We start from the raw sequence: 18234 nt of genomic DNA on the forward strand, positions 1-18234 counted from the left end.
GCGTTCAATATCAGTTTCTGCCTCGTTCCAAATTCATGGAGGGAAATACAGCCGGGGGGACCAGACAGCATTTGGGCCCCCCAAGCAACAGTAACGGCCACTCTCTCTGACTGAATTTACTTGCGCCGCAGTTCGCAGAGGGCCTGCGCCACAGTACACCGCAGAGGCATTAATCCCTGGGCTGGGGGCAGGGGCAGCAGAAACTGGCACTGGTAAAAAAGAACAAATAACAACTGCAGCAGCACACGAGGGTAGAATAGAAGGCGCAGCGGCTGTTACCGCTGCAGTTTCGGCGCCAGAGCAGAGCGAGCGTGTGCAGAATTAGGAACCTGAGCAACTGAACTGAGTGGCTGAGCCTTCTTCAGAAACAGCAGGATTAGTGCCCCCACTGATGCTGAAATGCTGAGTGAATGAAATTGGGGTGCACTCCGCCAGAAAAAAGCAGGAGTTCCCAGGCTGCATCTGAGAAGCCATTAAGGGTTGCCCTGTACTGTTCCTTTAGCCGGAAAATAATTTGCGTATGGGTAAATAATTAATATCTGTTATTTTCGCAAAAATGTTCAGAGTAGGGGCGACGCAGCAGACGGCATGAGTCCTGCTCCTGCCGATCGACTGGAGTGGAGCACCAATGCACCATGCGTTTTGACGTACAAGCAACGTAGGATTCAAACGCACCGTAGCGCAATCCACAGCAATGTTGTTGCTGCTGGTTAGCTGTTGGGCTAAAGCTACAGTGCAAGTCGCTGTGGGCCGGCGGACATATATTGTAACGAGAACTAGTAATTTGCGCGCGCATAGTTTTTTTTTATTCTATTAGGGTAGATAAAGTTTATTTGGCAATAGGAATATATTAAAAAGATGCATAACTTTAGGTGCATAAGTAAGAAATATTAAAATTTCATGGATCGTGTTGGAATATTTGGGCTAGGCCCATTTAATTCATTTAATCTCAAGGTCCACGTTTAATGCTAGGTGGTTAAAGTGGTTAATCCCACATAGGTAGTTAAGGAGTATGTTAACCAACTTAAATAGGTGGACTATGTATGCACTAATTGAGAAGTTGAGGAAGAGAGAAAGGGTGCCACGTGCACGCGCTCTAGCTCGCCGAGCCGTGGCGTGCCGTGCCGAGCGCGACGTGTCCGGACGAGGTGAGGTGGTTGGTTTTGCCATTTCTGAGAATTGATTCGTGACTTCATGCTTCAATTATAACAGACAATTAGCCTGAGTAACTGGCGTATTTGATGGCTGATGTTAAATTACTGACACTATTGAATGGCTGATTAATGGCTATCAATCACTTGAGATCGTGTCCAGGTTCGTTGAATCTCCTTGCGTCTATAAGAGAGATGCTCACCCTCTGGTTAATTTATCCCAAGAGACCAACTTCTCTCTCTTTTTGCTGTTGCCCGCTACTATCTTGGCATTCCCATCGCGAGCCTCTACGCGCATAGAGCTTGCGAGAGCAGGTCTCCGAAACTTCATCCTGCTGCGACACTTGAACGAGTAGGTAGGCAATTAAGTTTTTGGGGAGCGCATCTTGTGCGCGACTACTCACCGCGAACGACTACGTCCTACTACTTCCTGGAGGCCATTCGAGGGACTGCTCTGCACCAACTCGTCACTGCATCAACTCTGATCGACTATATCAAACAGCCCAAACCGACATTTCAGGCACAATGTCTGATGCGTCCAGTTCTAGGAACGGAGCACCCATTACCTCCGGCAATGGTCACACCCCTGGGTACATACTGAACCTTCTCTGGTTCTTTCTTTTGATTCTGTTTATGTTCAAATGTGTTTTAAACATAAACACTTGCACATGCTTTATGTCACTCACAATGACCATGATTTAGTTAATAATATTTGAAATTAAAATATGTCGTAAAATGCCTAGATTTCTAACAATCCAAAAACTTAATATTTGTGATAGGCTTACGATCACTTGTCACTGGTTTTGCTGCTGCACTTAAACCAAATATTTTTGATGGCTCAAATTACAAACGGTGGCGTGATAGGATGATCCTTTGGTTAAATGCTATGAACATTATTCATGTCGCAAAGCAGAAGCCAGAACAGTTTACTCTAGAGGAGGAGCAAGCTTTCTTGGTGTCCGATAACCTTTTTTGAGACGCCGTGATTAGTGTTCTTGCGGAGAACCTAGTGGACATCTATCTCACGTTGCCGCCTGCAAAGGAACTGTGGGATGCACTTGAGGCAAAGTTTGGGGTCTCTCACGCTGGGAGTGAGCTGTATATCATGGAACAATTCTATGACTTCAGGATGGTTGATGATCATTCTATAGTGGAACAGGCCCATGAGATTCAGGCACTGGCGAAAGAACTCGAACATTTCCCGTATGTGTTGCCCGACAATTTTGTGGCAGGAGGCATCATTGCTAAACTGCCACCTTCTTAGAGGGATTTTGCCACTTCTCTCAAACATAAGAGACAACAGTTCAGCGTTACTGATCTTATTGGATCTTTGGATGTTGAAGACAAGGTGAGGGCGAAAGACACTCGCGGGAAAGGGGTTGTTGGGTCTTCTAGTGCCAATCTGGTGCGGAAGAACAATCCCAATGGCTTCCACAGTAAGAAGAAGAAGAAGAACAAGTAAGATAACAATGCAAATACTAAGCAGACAACCACTTTTAAGAAGAAGAAGAACAAAGGTAATTGCTACGTTTGCGGTGAAGCTAGTCATTTTGCCAATGAGTGTGAGAACCGCAAGTGGAAAGGCAACAAAAAGTCAGCAAACATGATTATTGGCGAAATTGCATGAACGTCGGGGTATGGTAATTCATTACCTACAGTTCTTTCAGTTTGTCATTCATCAAAGTGGTGGATTGATACTGGGGCTAATATTCATGTGTGTGCTAACGTTTCCTTGTTTTCATCTTATCATGTCGGGGGGACTTGCTCCTTGTTGATGGGGAATGGATCACATGCGCGTGTTCTTGGTGTTGGTATGGTCGATCTGAAGCTTACTTTGGGAAAGAACGCGCAATTGAAGAACATGCAGCATGTCCCCACCATCAAGAAGAATATCTCTCTACTATGCAGAGATGGTTTTAAATTAGTTTTTGAATCTAATAAATGTGTGCTTTCTAAATATGGGACATTTGTTGGTAAAGGTTATGAATGCGGAGGCTTCTTCCGCTTATCTTTGTCAAATGAATGTAATAGAGTTGTGAACAATGTGGTTAATGTTGATGATTCTAATGTTTGGCATTCACGACTCTGTCATATTAATTTTGGTTGTATGGCACGGCTAGCAAATTTGAATATTATTCCGAAATTCACCTTAGTCAAAGGTTCTAAGTGTCATGTATGTGTGGAATCAAAACAACCTCACAAGCCTCATAAGCCTACAGAGGCAAGAGATTTGGCACCACTTGAACTAATTCATTCTGACTTATATAAGATGAATGGCGAGTTGAAAAAGGTGATAAAAAGTATTTCATGACCCTAATAGATGATTGCACTAGATATTGCTATATTTATTTGTTGAAGTCAAAAGATGAAGATTTACACTATTTTAAGATCTATAAAGCTAAAGTAGAAAACCAACTTGAAAGGAAAATCAAACGTGTAAGGTCAGATCGTGGTGGAGAATATTTTTCAAATATGTTCACCTTGTTTTGCGAGGAACATGGCATAATTCATGAGAGGACGTCCCCCTATTCACCTCAATCAAATGGGATTGCCGAAAGAAAGAACCGCACTTTAATTGATTTGTTTAACACCATGTTAGATACAAGCTTTCCAAGAAATGGTGGGGAGAGGCTATATTGACAGCATGTCATGTCCTGAATCGTGTTCCTACAAAGAATAAAGAGATCACTCCATTCAAGGAATGGGAGAAGAAAAGATTAAATCTTTCATATTTGCATACTTGGGGGTGTTTGGCCAAAGTGAATGTGCCAATCACTAAGAAACGCAAGCTCGGACCTAAAACAGTTAATTGTGTATTTCTTGGTTATGCTATTCACAGTATTGGTTATAGATTTTTAATAGTAAAATCTAGAGTGCCTGACATGCATGTTGGCACAATTATGGAGTCCAGAGATGCTCAATTCTTTGAAAACATCTTTCCTATGCGAGAGGATTTTAGCAATGCTAGTCAAGAATTTATTACAAATGATGATCCAACCGATGTAATAGAACACAGTGAACAAACGCTTGTGAGGAATCCAGAGGAGGATGACATTGAAGTTCCTAAAAGGAGCAAGTGACGGAGGACTGCAAAGTCCTTTGGTGATAATTTCATTGTGTACCTTGTGGATGATACTCCTAGAACCATTGAAGAGGCATATTTCTTTCCAGACGCTGACTATTGGAAGGAAGCTGTCAGAAGTGAGATGAATTCTATTATGTCTAATGGAACTTGGGAGGTTGTTGATCATCCTTATGGGTGAAAACCTGTAGGATGCAAGTGGGTGTTTAAGAAAAAGTATAGGCCTGATGGTACTACTGAAAAGTACAAGGCGAGACTTGTGCCTAAGGGTTATACTCAGAAAGAAGGAGAAGATTTCTTTGACACTTATTTACCTATTGCTTGATTGACCACAATTCGAGTGTTACTTTCCCTAGCAACCTCTTATGGTCTTCTCGTTCATCAAATGGATGTTAAGATAGCTTTCCTAAATGGAGAGTTGGAGGAGGAGATCTATATGAATCAACCAGATGGCTTTGTAGCAAAAGCTCAAGAAGGAATGGTGTGTAAGTTGTTAAAATCTTTGTATAGCCTCAAGCAAGCACCGAAGTAGTGGTATGAAAAGTTTGATAAAACTCTTACGTCTGTTGGCTTTGTTGTGAACGAAGCCGACAAGTGTGTGTACTATCATTTTGGCGGGGGTGAAGGAGTGATATTGTGCTTGTATGTTGATGACATACAAATTTTTAGGACAAGCCTTAATGTGATTAAGGAAGTCAAGGATTTTTTTCTCAAAATTTTGAGATGAAAGATTTGGGAGAGGCTGATGTTATCCTTAATATAAAACTAGTAAGAGAAGGTGATGGTGGGGTTACACTCTTGCAATCCCATTATGTGGAAAAGGTTTTAAGTCGCTTTGGTTATAGGGACTATAAACCTGTTTCAACACCTTATGATGCTAGTGTAATTTTAAGGAAAAACGAAAGGATAATGAGAGATTAGCTGAGATACTCTCAAATTATTGGTTTGCTTATGTACTTGGCTAGTGCTACAAGGCCTGATATCTCGTTTGCTGTGGCCAAACTAAGCCAGTTTGTTTCAAATCCAGGAGATGATCATTGGCATGCCCTAGAGAGAGTGATGCACTATCTAAAAGGCACTGCGGACTACAGGATTCACTATACTGGTCACCCAAGGGTACTAGAGGGTTATAGTGATTCAAATTGGATTTTTCTGATGCTGATGAGATAAAAGCCATGAGCGGATATTTGTTCACGCTTAGAGGTGGTGCTGTTTCCTGGATGTCTTGCAAGCAGACCATCTTAACGAGGTCAACTATGGAAGCAAAACTTACAGCATTAGATACTACCACTGTTGAGGCTGAGTGTCTTCATGAACTCCTAATAAAATTACTGGTGGTTTAAAAATCGATATTGGCTATCCTAATGAACTGTGATAATCAGAAGGTGATCGTCAAAGTGAACAACATGAAGTCATCTGGGCATGTAACGAGGCGATTGAAACATGTCAGGAAATTGAGAAGCTCCGGAGTAATAGCTTTAGATTATATCCAAATGGCTCAAAACCTGACAGATCAATGCACAAATGATCTTTCACGAAATGTGATAGACAATGCATCTAGGGAATTGGGGTTGAGACCCAGTATGTGAGTCATGCTTTGGTGGTAACCTGTACTATGTGATCAGAGATCCCATGAATTAGGATAGTGAAACAAGCCATTGGTTGACTGAGAGAAGAGAACCTTTGAATAAGGCTCATTCCTGTACAAGTGCATTTCTCTTCAAACTGTAAGGCAGGTTGGCTTTTACCTTAATGTAATCTGAGTGACTTATTTAAGCAAAGATGTTATCCTACAGACCATCCTTTAAGGATTGCACCTATATGAGTTCGACTGCTGGTCACAGTCTATAAGAATTGGGTGATCTCTAGATACTTATGAAAGGTTTGGAGTATGACTTATACGCTCCAAACCGCAGGGATGCTTTTAAGCAGCCTAGTACCAGAAAAGGGTTTTGGTATAACTTGTTTGCACAAGATTGTCAATTCAAGGCATAGTCCATTGAACAGTTGTGAATAAATGTAGCCTCTCCTCTAGGTGGATGTTCAACTTAACAGTCTCTATCGAAAAACTGGTATATAAAAGCAGCAGTGAAAATGAGAGCATTTCTCGTGTGCCTTGAAATTTAGTGGGGATTGTTGGAATATTTGGGCTAGGCCCATTTAATTCATTTAATCTCAAGGCCCACGTTTAATGCTAAGTGGTTAAAGTGGTTAATCCCACATGGGTAGTTAATGAGTATCTTAACCAACTTAAATATGTGGACCATGTGTGCACTAATTGAGAAGTTGAGGAAGAGAGAAAGGGTGCCACAGGTGCGCGCTCGCTTGCCTCGCCGAGCCATGGCGTGGCGTGGTGTGCCGAGCGCGACGTGTGCGAACGTGATGTGTTGCAGTGAGGTGGTGGTTGGTTTTTACGTTTCTGAGAATTGATTCGTGACTTCATGACTCAATTATAACAGTGGCTGACATTAACTTCTAGTAACTAATATTGTTGAATGGCTGATTAATGGCTATCAATCACCTAAGACTGTGTCTAGGTTCGTTGAATCTCCTTTCTCCTACGTCTATAAGAGAGGTGCTCATCCTCTGGTTAATTTACCCGAAGAGACCAACTTCTCTCTCTGCTATTGCCCGCTGCTATCTTGGCATTCCCAGCGCGAGCCTTTGCACACACAGAGCTTGCGAGAGCAGGCCTCCAAAACTTCGTCCTGCTGCGACACTTGCACAAGTAGGCAGGTGATTAAATTTTTGGGGAGCGCATCTTCTGCGCGACTGCTCACTGGGAACGACTACGTCCTACTACTTCCTGAAGGCCGTTCGATGGACTGCTCTGCACCAACTCATCACCGTATCAACTCTGATCCACTACATCGAACAGCCTAAACCGACGTTTCGGGCATGCGTCCAGTTCTGGGAACGGCGCACCCATCGCCTCCGGCAATAGTCCCACCCCTGGTACATACTAAACCTCCTCTGGTTCTTTCTTTTGATTCTGTTTATGTCCAAATGTGTTTTAAACATAAACACTTGCACATGCTCTGTGTCACTCACGATGACCATGATTTACTTAATAATATTCGGAATTAAAATATGGCGTAAAATGCCTAGATGTCTAACAGATCTCACAAATCTTACAGGTAACATGGTGAATCGCTTTACTTGCACATTTTCTACCTACTACTTGAGAATTTCCTTCGTTCCGCCATTAGTTAGCCAACAGTACTATTCTTATGCTGCAAACAGCACATGAGTGAAAAAAAAAGGCATCAATAATAAATTAAAAAAGATACTGAGTAAGATCTGAATCCTTCACCTTAAGCAATGCTGCTGTACACGGAAGTTCATGCTGAATATGTTGGTATTATATCCACAAATAATCCACTTCGATTATTTGGATGAAACCTATTCCAACCCATCAGAGCTCAATTTACTGATATGGGTCTGAGCCAGTGGTTTATTGAAATCCTATACTTTTTTTTTCCTGAAATGGAGATTTCACAGGACAACCTATGTGTCATCGCAATGCTCATAATAGAATAGGCAATAGTGAGATAAACAAAGGAACACACTTTTAAGGATGGCTGGCTTTGGAAACTAGACACTTAAACTTGAGACACACCACCATTCATCAATCAGTAAAGTAGCACCAGGGTAACACATTAACACCTTAAATAACTTCATTTTATTGTTTTCTCCACAAAGATCTATGGTAGTAGCATCACCTGCACACTGTTTCTAAGGCTTCTTAATAATACGGCTAAGCAAATAATTGGTCAGGTCTAGTTAGGAGTGCAGAACAAATAAAAGTAACAGGCCTGCACTTCTAGGGCATAACTTCATTTTAATGTTTTCTCCACAAAGATCTATGGTAGTAGCTGTTTCTAAGGCTTCTTAATAATACGGCTAAGCAAATATTTGGTCATGTCTAGTTAGGAGTGCAGAACAAATAAAAGTAACAGGCCTGCACTTCCAGGGCATTGCAGAGCTGAATTTTATGGTAAAATGTTGTACCGCATTCATACCAAAGCATGGAAGCCAACCCGATTTATAACATTTTATATTTCCATATTGCATAAGTGATGTCCTATAAGAATTCCGATAAAGAAAATGGTACAGGGACACATTGACCCTGTAAAAACTCCTTAAAATTAGCTCAGGATGTCAAGCTGCATCAGCCCTATACTATGTATTTTGGTGGCATTGACAGCACAACAAATAATAATATATTACTAACAGGTACGCTAATGTTCAGCTGTAGCAAGCAGGACCAATGAAAACAAATTTGCAAAATAAATTTGATTCCACTCATGCATTGCAGGTGCACAGATGATCATTGACATTCCTAATTCTCTATTGTGACAATAACATGTGACTATAAACCTGTCTGAGGGCGTGTCGGGTCTATAGACCCGGGGTCCCCAATGGGCCCGTCTTTTCACAACACCCGGCCCAACAGGTGGCGCAGCGACAATGGACGCTTGGGCCGGCCCAGATACGCGACGCCAGGCTGTGACCACGATCTGGCCACCAACCAACGCCCTCGACTAGGAGGCCTGGTCGACGCCCCGACCAAGAGGCCTAGTCGGGGCTAGGGCCACAATCCGACTCCGACCAAGTTCCCCCAACCAGGGATGTGCCTCTGATTGGATCGGCGCATATCGCTCCCTCCCGACCAACACGGTCGGAACCGACCGGGACGACCGATCGGGGATGCTCGCTCGGTATGGGCCCGGAGAGCAGGTGGAGCGGATAAGGGAAGACGCTCAGGTCAAGCGCCATACCGAGGACTGTACCTCGCCACGCCCTGCGCACGCAACGCACAGTACCACCCTGCCATGTCAGGTGGACACTATACTACCTACCCATCACGACAGAGCGACCGGACGAGATGAATAGGGATGGAGGGCGATGGCCACCCCGTACCCGATGATGTGGGCGCTGACACGATTAGGCAGCACCCATGCACCTTCTCTCTCTGACTTGTAAGCCGTCCCCTTGAACTATAAAGGGGGCACTCTCTCTCTCCCTCTCTATGAGAGACTCTCTAGCTCTCTCGAGACACTCCGACGCTCATGCGCACTCGAGCACTCTCTCCAACACTTAGCGCACGTTCGAGCCCTCGTCACTCTCCTCCACTCGGACCAGAGCACGACCGGGCCTCAAACACCCCTTCTCTATTCCTCGCTTGTTTGTACCCCCACTGTAAACTTTGAGTACTTGGGCTCAGGAATACAATCGACCGACCGAACCCCGATTGGACGTAGGGCCCGTTGCCCGAACCAGTATAAATCCTAAGTCATTGTGTGCTAGGTCATATCCGATCTAACGCGCGGCAAGCTACGTATATATATTTACCTGCCGGCCAGATTCCGCATCCACAGGGCACAAGAACCCGAATTAGTAAAAGCACTAACACAAATAGAAAATATTCAGTAAGCGTTTAGGCATTGTGTCATCTCTTAGAGAACAAACAGTAATATGTTTGTGGAAGATCTGCAAATTAATAAAAAACTGTGATTCAATAAAAAAAGCAAATGGGCATACATGTACAAAAGGATGGGTATTAAGTACTAGCACAAAAGGATTATCCTAAGATGATCATTTCATACCCACAGCAACTACAGATATAGGCAAACTTGAATGCAAGTATGAAGACAAGCTACTCTCGATAGGATACCTAATCACGATGGGTAACACCTAGGGGGAAAACCAAAATATGCCCAAAAGACAATTTTAGTTCTTTCTGGCAGCATCAAAACACTTTACCTTCCAATCTAACATGTCGATGCTTTTCTCAAAGGCAATTGTTCCCTGATTTACACAAATTGACGTTCAGCGCAATTGCTTGGTATTCTAACCTGAGAACAAGGTTCTGCCGAAAGAGCAATCGGTTAAGTAAAATCCAATTGGATTTCTAAAACAATGGTTTTAATTCAGTGACATCTCAGTTCCCCACCAGTCAGGTTGCATTTTATGCTTGCTACAACTACTTATAACTAAAATTCATGTTTGAGATACAACTGTTACCTTAGGCAAGGACACAATCCTGAATTTCTCTTCTCGTATGTTCTTCTTTCATGATATAGGACTTCCCCTACTGACTTCGGTCAGAAAATAATATAATATTACATGAATAACCATTTAAAATATGTTACAATAGAGCAGTATTTATTATTTTGTTTTTAAAAAAATAAAAATCAATCACAACATGAAAGAATAAGTGAAGGAAAAATAAGCAAGAGAAAAAATAAAAAAGGAATGAATCAGGATGTACCTGTATGCATGCAGTTTCTGGTGTCGTATAACTTCAATCGACATCATCTACAGGCCGGTTCATGAAATAAAATTGTTTCGCGAAACAACAATCTCTTTCTCTTTTCTCATCCTCTCCTCCACATCCGAAAAAAATCATAAGTGGCACTGCATGAGATGATTTATGAGACTACTAAGGTGTGGCAACGTACTTACTCTTAAAAAATATTATAGGTACCTAAAACAAGAATAAAAAGGAAAAAAATAAGAAACACATATAAAAAATAAAAAGTAAATTAAAAATAAAAATATGCTAAACGAAAAAAATATGCCAAATGAAAATATACTGAAAAATAAAACTAACACTATACCATAAAAAAAGCCCCATAAAGCTTTGCTGGCTAGCTGAACGTTGGTGGGCCGGCCCAAAGAAAGACAAAAGCGACGTGCCGGAGTGGATCGACGATGATGTGGTCGGCGGCGTGGACCGGAACAGCGAGTATTTCGTCCCCATACTAGTAGGCCACAGCCCACATGCCCAAGAAGGGCTTCTCCGCCTCCGCCTGCCCGGCCCCCGTCGTCCCCGTCCTCCAGCCGTCCAGCGTCCACGCCGCCGGCGCCGCCGCCTCGATTGCCCTCCGGCCCCGGAGCCCCGCTCCACGCGGTAATTCCGGATCTGTTCCCATACCCTCTCTTCGCTTACTCGCCATTAGTTCCGCTGCTAACCGCTTGCCCGTCGATTGCCCTGGAGCTTTAGCAGGCCGTTTGGATTGCAAGTTCCGTTCCTCTGATTGTCTAAAATCTGGTTAGCAAAACTAGTTGGGTTCTGCTCTGGAGTCGGTTTTGTAAGCCCGTGCCGCGCGAGTAGATCAGGTGCGGTGCGGATTGCAGTAGCCACAGGCTGATATTAGTAATAAGGAATGAAATATGGAGCCTTAAGCTGATTCTGTAATATGTCATTTGAGCTCTTGTTATCCCTCCTCCTTTGGTCCTTTTTTTTGCTGTGCTCATTTTGAAGGTTATGTTATGTCTTGATGACTTTAGGTATTGGGTTTGGTGGCTTTAATTGATAAGCTCTGGTTGCCACTGTACCTGCACCAATCAACCATGTAACTTTGTAAGATTTCTTCATAAACCTTAGGGTGTAAGCGAGTAGTTGCATATATGGGGAATTGTGAGTATCTGCCATTCCATAAGTTTGTGTTTCGGGATATGCTAGTCAGAGTATGTTGAAAATTTGCAGAGAGGCAGATCCTGAAGAATTGAATAGATTGCTATTGTGTGAATGTCTTACATGTGCTGTTCGTCAAATTCTGATTACATTTATACAGTTTCGAATGGCACTGAAAACTCGAAAGATATCATGAAGAATGCAATATATTGCTATTATGTGAACATGTGCTACCCGTGGAATTCTGACTAGCATTTATACATATACAGTTTCGGTATGGCCGCTGAAGACTCGAAAGATATCCTGAAGAATGTGGATTGGAAGACTGTGGGCGGCTCAGTGGCTACTGAGTCTAGCCAACCGATTGTTAAGAAACGTCTCCCGAAGAAAATCAGGCAAGTCCCTGACTGTTATTTTCTGCCTCGGCGGTCCTGGCCTTCTGCACTGGCCATCTATGGTGCTGTGTGTGCTGCTGGGGTTGGTGCAGGGATGCTGCTTGAAGTGTGGATAAACAAAAAGATCAAAGGTATATTCCTGGATTTCATAGCAGGAGCAATTGATTTTCTTGCGAATTTTGTGTGTGCCACTGATAGCATGGATTGCTCACATTCATACTCTTGTTTGTTGCTGCATTCAGAGGATGGTGGCATTATCTGGGAGATGGATAAATGATATGGAGCACACTTTGATGCAGTAAAACCTCCCTTGCCATTATGGAGATTGCTAACTCGAAAAGTTTCTGATGCAAATTAACACAGCCTTGTTTCTGTATCTGGATTTATCTGCATAATAGCAGTATGAGGTGCTCCAAACTTCCAAGCTTCATTAAACAAGGAAACTGAAAGTGTCAGAACCACAATTCATATAGATTGGATTTTTGTGAGACATTGTAACTAATGTATTGGTAAGCATTACTTTGAATGTCTTTGTGGTTTTTCCAGCTGTTGAGTTGCATCTTGTAGTTGGGTTTGGCAATCAATGTATCTGGCATCATGTGCTATGTTGATAAATTATGAGAATTTATTCATTTTGTGCATCAAACTACTACCATGCCTGTTCTTGGAGAGAGAAAAAAAAGTGTACAGTATCAAACTACTATGCATTTGCCTTAGTACATAGGCAAAAAGCCAGGAGATGCTTGGGCATTTTCTTTTGTCATATTCTCAGAGATTGGATCAATCAATCCATGTTGAGATAAACATCAACTGTAGGACCAAAAGTGTAGGCAACCTTTATGTACCTTCATGGAGAAATAAATAAACTGCCATCCTTTTCCTTTGATATCTACTGGTAGTAAAATGCATAAGTTATGACTTACAACAATGATATTCCTATCTTTTTGCTTGATTTTGACCTTATGTAATCTTAAAACTTTTTTGCCATCCTTGCTAATTCATAATTGCAGCAATTTAAGTATTCAGCTTCCTGTTTTTCTCATAGAATGTTTGCACTGAAATCATTCATGTTCTTTTAGAAAGTGTTATGGTTCCTGTCTTCATGTTCTTTGTGTACTACACTTTCCTTCCCCGAAAGTGCTGATTTCTTCTCTTATCTGTGCCCTCTTTCTTGTGCCAATACGCTTTCTCCTAAGCATAGCCTTCGCATCAGCGCTGTAAGCAGCATTCAATAGAAACATGGACATCCCCGGATGGAATTTCTCTCCAATACATTATGGTATGAACGACAGGACATTAATCTCCTCTATCATCTCCATCCATGCCTGCTGGGGAGTCCGGGTACAGGGCGGATTAAACTAATCCAGGGGCCATTAATGTTGCAACCAGATTTGATTAGTGCAGTTAATGCGGGGATTGACTGACCTAAAACTGCTACTGCTCCTTCTCCAACTGATCCGTCCATTCCCCTCGGATCTTCAGCTCTGCAAGAGGAATGTGTCAGCAGTTAATGCTCCCTGCTGACTTCGCGCCACCCCCGTGCATGCTTCTTTTTCTAGACAAGGGAGGAGAGAATAAAACTGTGCGATCGTGCGCTCTTATTAGCCCCTTGTCAACGGATTATCTGATATTCAATAATCGTACATGCTAAGTAGGTTTATCCCCTCAACTAATTCATCTCCATCATGCTACCTTTATGTTCTTTTTACTACATCTTAGTTTTGTGTATACTTTTGCTATTATGGTCTTTTATGATCTGCAGTGGAGAGGCGGGTTGAGTAGTCTCTTGCATAAAAGGGCAGCTTGGGTAACAGAACATAGGTGAATCAACAACTAAAAATTCCGGTGAGTTAAAAGATTGGCTCACGTTTTGGAGAAGTGTGTAGGAATTGACAAATTGTGCCATTCAATGTATAGGGATCAGTGGTAAGAGATAAATTAGTTAATATGCATTGTAGTGACTATCTCTACTGTCTATACAAATATCTAGCTTGTGCTGATGATGTCATCTTGGTTGTTAGATGTGTAGAAACTAATACTATAAAGTAATAATCTTATACCTGTGAGAACCTGTAGACAAAGCTGGTACTGATCTCATTTTTTTTTTCAACACTTATGATCTTGATCTTTATTTTAACCTTCTACAAGTTGCAGGGTCTTCTCAATCAGCTAGACCTTTCCTTCACTTTACTGAAGGATCTGAGAGCATTTTGCTGTGCAAACTGCAAAGGCTCATAGGATCCTCCTTATTATAGCAAGCTGACAGTAAATAATCTTATCACTTTACCAGATTGAACCCGCACTTGTGCTAATTATTTTAGTTGAAAGAACATCAGACATGACTCGTAGTGGGGGCGTCAGAATAATCCCGGTGCTTAATGACTCTGTTCTTCCTGGGTATTTTCTTAGTCTGATCCTCTCTCTGAATACTTTTGCCCTACTGATAACTGCATTTAGCTGTCAGTCGATCTGTCATCGGATGCCATTTTGTCATTTGGGGTTTACTCTCGCACGCGCGCACGGAGCTGAGCATAACTTCTTGCCTTCTCCAGACTCCAATGCGTATGTTGTTGCACGTGTGCAGTCGTGAACTGCAGCCTGAACTGGGAGAGTGTGAAGCTGTTCAAGAACAATCACCGTTTCAGCTTTGGCCTTAAACGTGAGCATAGAGGTCATGCGGAACATTCACCGTTTCCGGAGACGCCTTCCAAAACGGCCCCGCAATACCTGATTTTTGTAAAGGCCCACTTTGAAATGCCATTTTTTGCCCGAATTTTGGAGGGAATTTAGCCAATTCGTGCAAAGTTTTTTGTGAAATTTCTGTGTTCCAAAGGGACGTAAGCTATTTAAAAAAAATAGCAGGGATTATCAAGTTGGTTGCGGAGAGAACGAAGGTGTGCCAAGATTGCCCCACACAACCAACTCGCTCGATCTTGCTTCCGATATTTGAATATTGTCTTGGACTCACACAAGTTATACTTCATGGCTGCATGTCAGTTAAGTTATGCTTCTCCTAATAACAAAAAAAAAATCTGAACGCCAAGGTGTTGCACGAACTAAGCTTACTTTTGTTTTTTAAAAAAACTGAAATTTGCAGACGCTGTTATAAAACCGCGCGAGCCACGAGTTGCTCCCTAGCTCCCTCCTCTTCACCCTGCATTCCGAAGATCCTTTACTCACCTCCGTTACCTAGACCACACAGAGCGGCTTCAATCATGCAGCCGAGCGGCCGCGAGATGGCCGGCGGCGAGGGCGGGCCGCAGCAGGCCGACGACTTCTTCGACCAGATGCTCTCCACGCTGCCCTCCGCGTGGGCCGACCTGGGCGCCGGCGGAAACAAGTCGCCCTGGGAGCTCGCCGCGGGCGCCGAGGACGCCGCCGTGCAGGCCGCCTTCGGCGACGAGTCGGCGCTGCTCGCGTCCCGCCTCCGGCAGCACCAGATCGGCGGCGGGGACGTCAAGTCCTCCTCCTCCTCCCCGGTCATGCTGCAGCTCAGCGACCTGCACCGCCATGGCGGCGGCCTGGCGGGCGGCGGGGCCAAGGAGAGCGGCGGGTTCTCCCCGCTGCCGCTGTTCACAGACCGGTCGGCGCCGGCGCCGGAGGAGATGGAGGGCGGCTTCAAGTCGCCTAACTCCGCCGTAAGTGTCGCGTCTTGGACTCACAATTACGCTTCCTTCCTCCTCGGCTCGATCTTTCCTAAACCTTTTGCGCGTCTCGTTGCCATGGATTCCGCCTGCCCGCGCGCGTCCAGCAGGGAGGTGACCACTCGCTGTTCAACGGGTTCGGGATGCACGGCGCGGCCTCCGTGCAGCCACAATTTGGCCAGGTAAGGTCACCGACTCAACTCTCACCAGCTAGTATATATATGCAAAGAACCCTGCTTCTTTAATTTCATGTATCCATGCTATCGTCTCTGTCGTAGGGAGGATCAATGTCGCCCCAGAGCCTGGGAGGACCGGCGGCGAGCGGCGGCGCGACACCACCCGCTGGCGGCGCAGCTTCGTCGGCCGGCGGCGGTGCGGCACCGCCGCGGCAGGTGCGGCAGCGGGCGAGGCGAGGGCAGGCCACCGACCCCCACAGCATAGCCGAACGTGTATGCCACATCTCGCCACTCTCAGCCCACCACCCTTTTCCATTCTCTGAATTATTCTTTTCTTTAGAAGAAATCAACAAGCTCCTGCGAGGACGTGCCAGAACATTGCAAATCAAGCATCAACCTCTATATTCGCTGCAATTAAAAATCCTTGAACATCATTGTTTATCTTGTTGGAAGAAGATATAGTAGAATTTCATGTCGTTATTAATCATGTAACTAACCAGTCAATGTTCACAAACCATCAGTAAATTTCCTACACTTCTTCCAACATACTACAGAATTTCTGAACTTGTCGCGATCCATTTCTCGCAGCTTCGGAGGGAGCGGATCGCGGAGCGGATGAAATCGCTGCAGGAGCTGGTCCCGAACGCCAACAAGGTCGGCAATCCCTTATCTCCCTTCTCTACCCCTTTTCTCCTTTCTGGCGTCTTCAACGTCGCCGTCGTTTCTGCTTTGCCGCTTCGCGCCCTCGATCCCGTCGTTTCTCTCTCCGGCGAAAAAGCTGGAATCTTTCCGGACCCACGCACGCGTGCGACGGGGGTGCTTGCCCGTTTACGCGAGTGGCAGCGATAGGCATAGGCTAGTAGGGGCGGAGACGGGGCCGGCAGGTAGGTGAGGGTAGGGCGCTGGCGCCCTGCTCCTGTCCTGTCGAGCTCATGCTCATGTGATGTGATGTGCTGGATACTTGGTACTGCAAGCTACGGAGTAGTCTGCAAGACTGCAATGCCTGAAACTTTGAATGAACTGTGAGAATAGTCTTGCGCCAGCTACTATATTTGGAGCGGAGTAAATGGGCATGGGGGGCGCACTCCAATTCCATGCCTTGTTTTGCTGAAATTTTCACTGAATTTCGGAAGTGGTGATCGAATTAATCATCAATGGCGGCATGTCGATGGATCAGTCTGTTAAGACTTAAGAGTGGCAACTCATTTAGCATGAAGAAATGGGGAGCAATGTGTGGGCGTCGACACTCGACACTGAAATGGCGGCGTGGGTTTGTCGTTTTTTGCAGACGGACAAGGCGTCGATGCTGGACGAGATTATCGACTACGTGAAGTTCCTGCAGCTCCAAGTCAAGGTGAGATGCTGCTACTTCTGAACACTGCTGGCAAGCGATAGCTCATCAGCTGCCTTTGAGCTTTGATCCCGGCTAGGCGGAGTGCCAGTGCTGACGACTTCACATGTTATTGCAGGTTCTGAGCATGAGCCGGCTGGGAGGCGCGGCCGGCATGGCGCCCCTGGTTGCAAGCATGTCCTCGGAGGTAACTGAACATTCGATGCTATTGCTAGCAGATCAGAGATCAGTTGCCTGCAGTGTTTCGATCAATTCTGAGAAGCATCGTGTTACTACCGGTTTGTGCAGGGCAACAGCAACGGCGGCGGCGGTGCGAAAGGCAGCGCTGGCGCTGCCACCAAGGGCAATGGCAATGGCAGCGGCAGCGGCGAGAACGGTGGCGGCGGCGGTGGGCTGCGGGTGGCAGAGAATCAGGTGGCGAAGATGATGGAGGAGGACATGGGCACGGCCATGCAGTACCTGCAGGGCAAGGGCCTGTGCCTGATGCCCATCTCCCTGGCGTCCGCCATCTCCTCCGCCACCTCGTCCGCGTCGCTCCTCTCCCGCCCGCCGCCAGTGCTCCGCCACGCCGCCGCCAACAGCAACCCTGCTGCTCCTGGCGGCCAGCTGCACGACGTCAACAACGGCGCCGCCGCCGCAGCGACGTCGCCGGCGTCCGCTAGCAGCGCCGGAGGAGGCGACGACTCCCGGTCCGTCAAGGAACTGGGCGCCTCCGGCGGCGGTAAGCAGTGATCAGTAGGAGGAGAGCCTTACCGAGCGACAGCTGTATAATGTATCAAAGAAAGGGTGTAACTAGAATCCTGTGACGTAGTAGCATCCTGTCATGACATCGTACCTTCGTTTTTCTTCTCCAATACATCTTTCATTTGCCATTTCCTCCTCCGTTGCCGCCCTTGGACCCTTGGGAAAATTGGTTCTATAGTACTGAAAGATGATGATTTCTATAAATTATTACTGAAAGAACATGCCACCGTAAAATACCGTTGAAAGATGCAATTGTGAACTGAAATTA

The 18234-nt window shown here is 45.0% G+C and overlaps 2 protein-coding genes across 2 annotated transcripts; both read left to right on the forward strand.

Moving 5' to 3' along the window:
• The first annotated feature begins 10987 nt into the window (after positions 1 to 10987).
• Positions 10988 to 12697, forward strand: LOC140222446 (uncharacterized). The gene is made up of 3 exons (XM_072293040.1): positions 10988 to 11149; positions 11926 to 12182; positions 12294 to 12697. Exons 2-3 carry the CDS (start codon positions 11933 to 11935, stop codon positions 12326 to 12328), a joined length of 285 nt encoding a protein of 94 aa, XP_072149141.1. The 5' UTR covers positions 10988 to 11149; positions 11926 to 11932; the 3' UTR covers positions 12329 to 12697.
• Positions 12698 to 12830: 133 nt separating this feature from the next.
• Positions 12831 to 18094, forward strand: LOC117851421 (bHLH transcription factor RHL1). The gene is made up of 7 exons (XM_072293039.1): positions 12831 to 15689; positions 15806 to 15877; positions 15974 to 16144; positions 16460 to 16525; positions 17160 to 17225; positions 17341 to 17409; positions 17511 to 18094. Exons 1-7 carry the CDS (start codon positions 15267 to 15269, stop codon positions 17952 to 17954), a joined length of 1311 nt encoding a protein of 436 aa, XP_072149140.1. The 5' UTR covers positions 12831 to 15266; the 3' UTR covers positions 17955 to 18094.
• Positions 18095 to 18234: the final 140 nt, after the last annotated feature.

The sequence above is a fragment of the Setaria viridis genome, chromosome 4 (assembly GCF_005286985.2).
Source record: "Setaria viridis chromosome 4, Setaria_viridis_v4.0, whole genome shotgun sequence".
In the NCBI taxonomy this organism is placed as follows: domain Eukaryota; kingdom Viridiplantae; phylum Streptophyta; class Magnoliopsida; order Poales; family Poaceae; genus Setaria; species Setaria viridis.

Excerpts from the sequence above, each read along its gene's own strand:
- LOC140222446 (XM_072293040.1), top strand. The coding sequence starts at position 11,933 with ATGGCCGCTGAAGACTCGAAAGATATCCTGAAGAATGTGGATTGGAAG. Across the intron at positions 12,183-12,293 it reads GATAAACAAAAAGATCAAAG|AGGATGGTGGCATTATCTGG; the intron begins GTATATTCCTGG and ends TGCTGCATTCAG.
- LOC117851421 (XM_072293039.1), top strand. The coding sequence starts at position 15,267 with ATGCAGCCGAGCGGCCGCGAGATGGCCGGCGGCGAGGGCGGGCCGCAG. Across the intron at positions 16,145-16,459 it reads CCCACAGCATAGCCGAACGT|CTTCGGAGGGAGCGGATCGC; the intron begins GTATGCCACATC and ends CATTTCTCGCAG. Across the intron at positions 17,410-17,510 it reads TTGCAAGCATGTCCTCGGAG|GGCAACAGCAACGGCGGCGG; the intron begins GTAACTGAACAT and ends CGGTTTGTGCAG.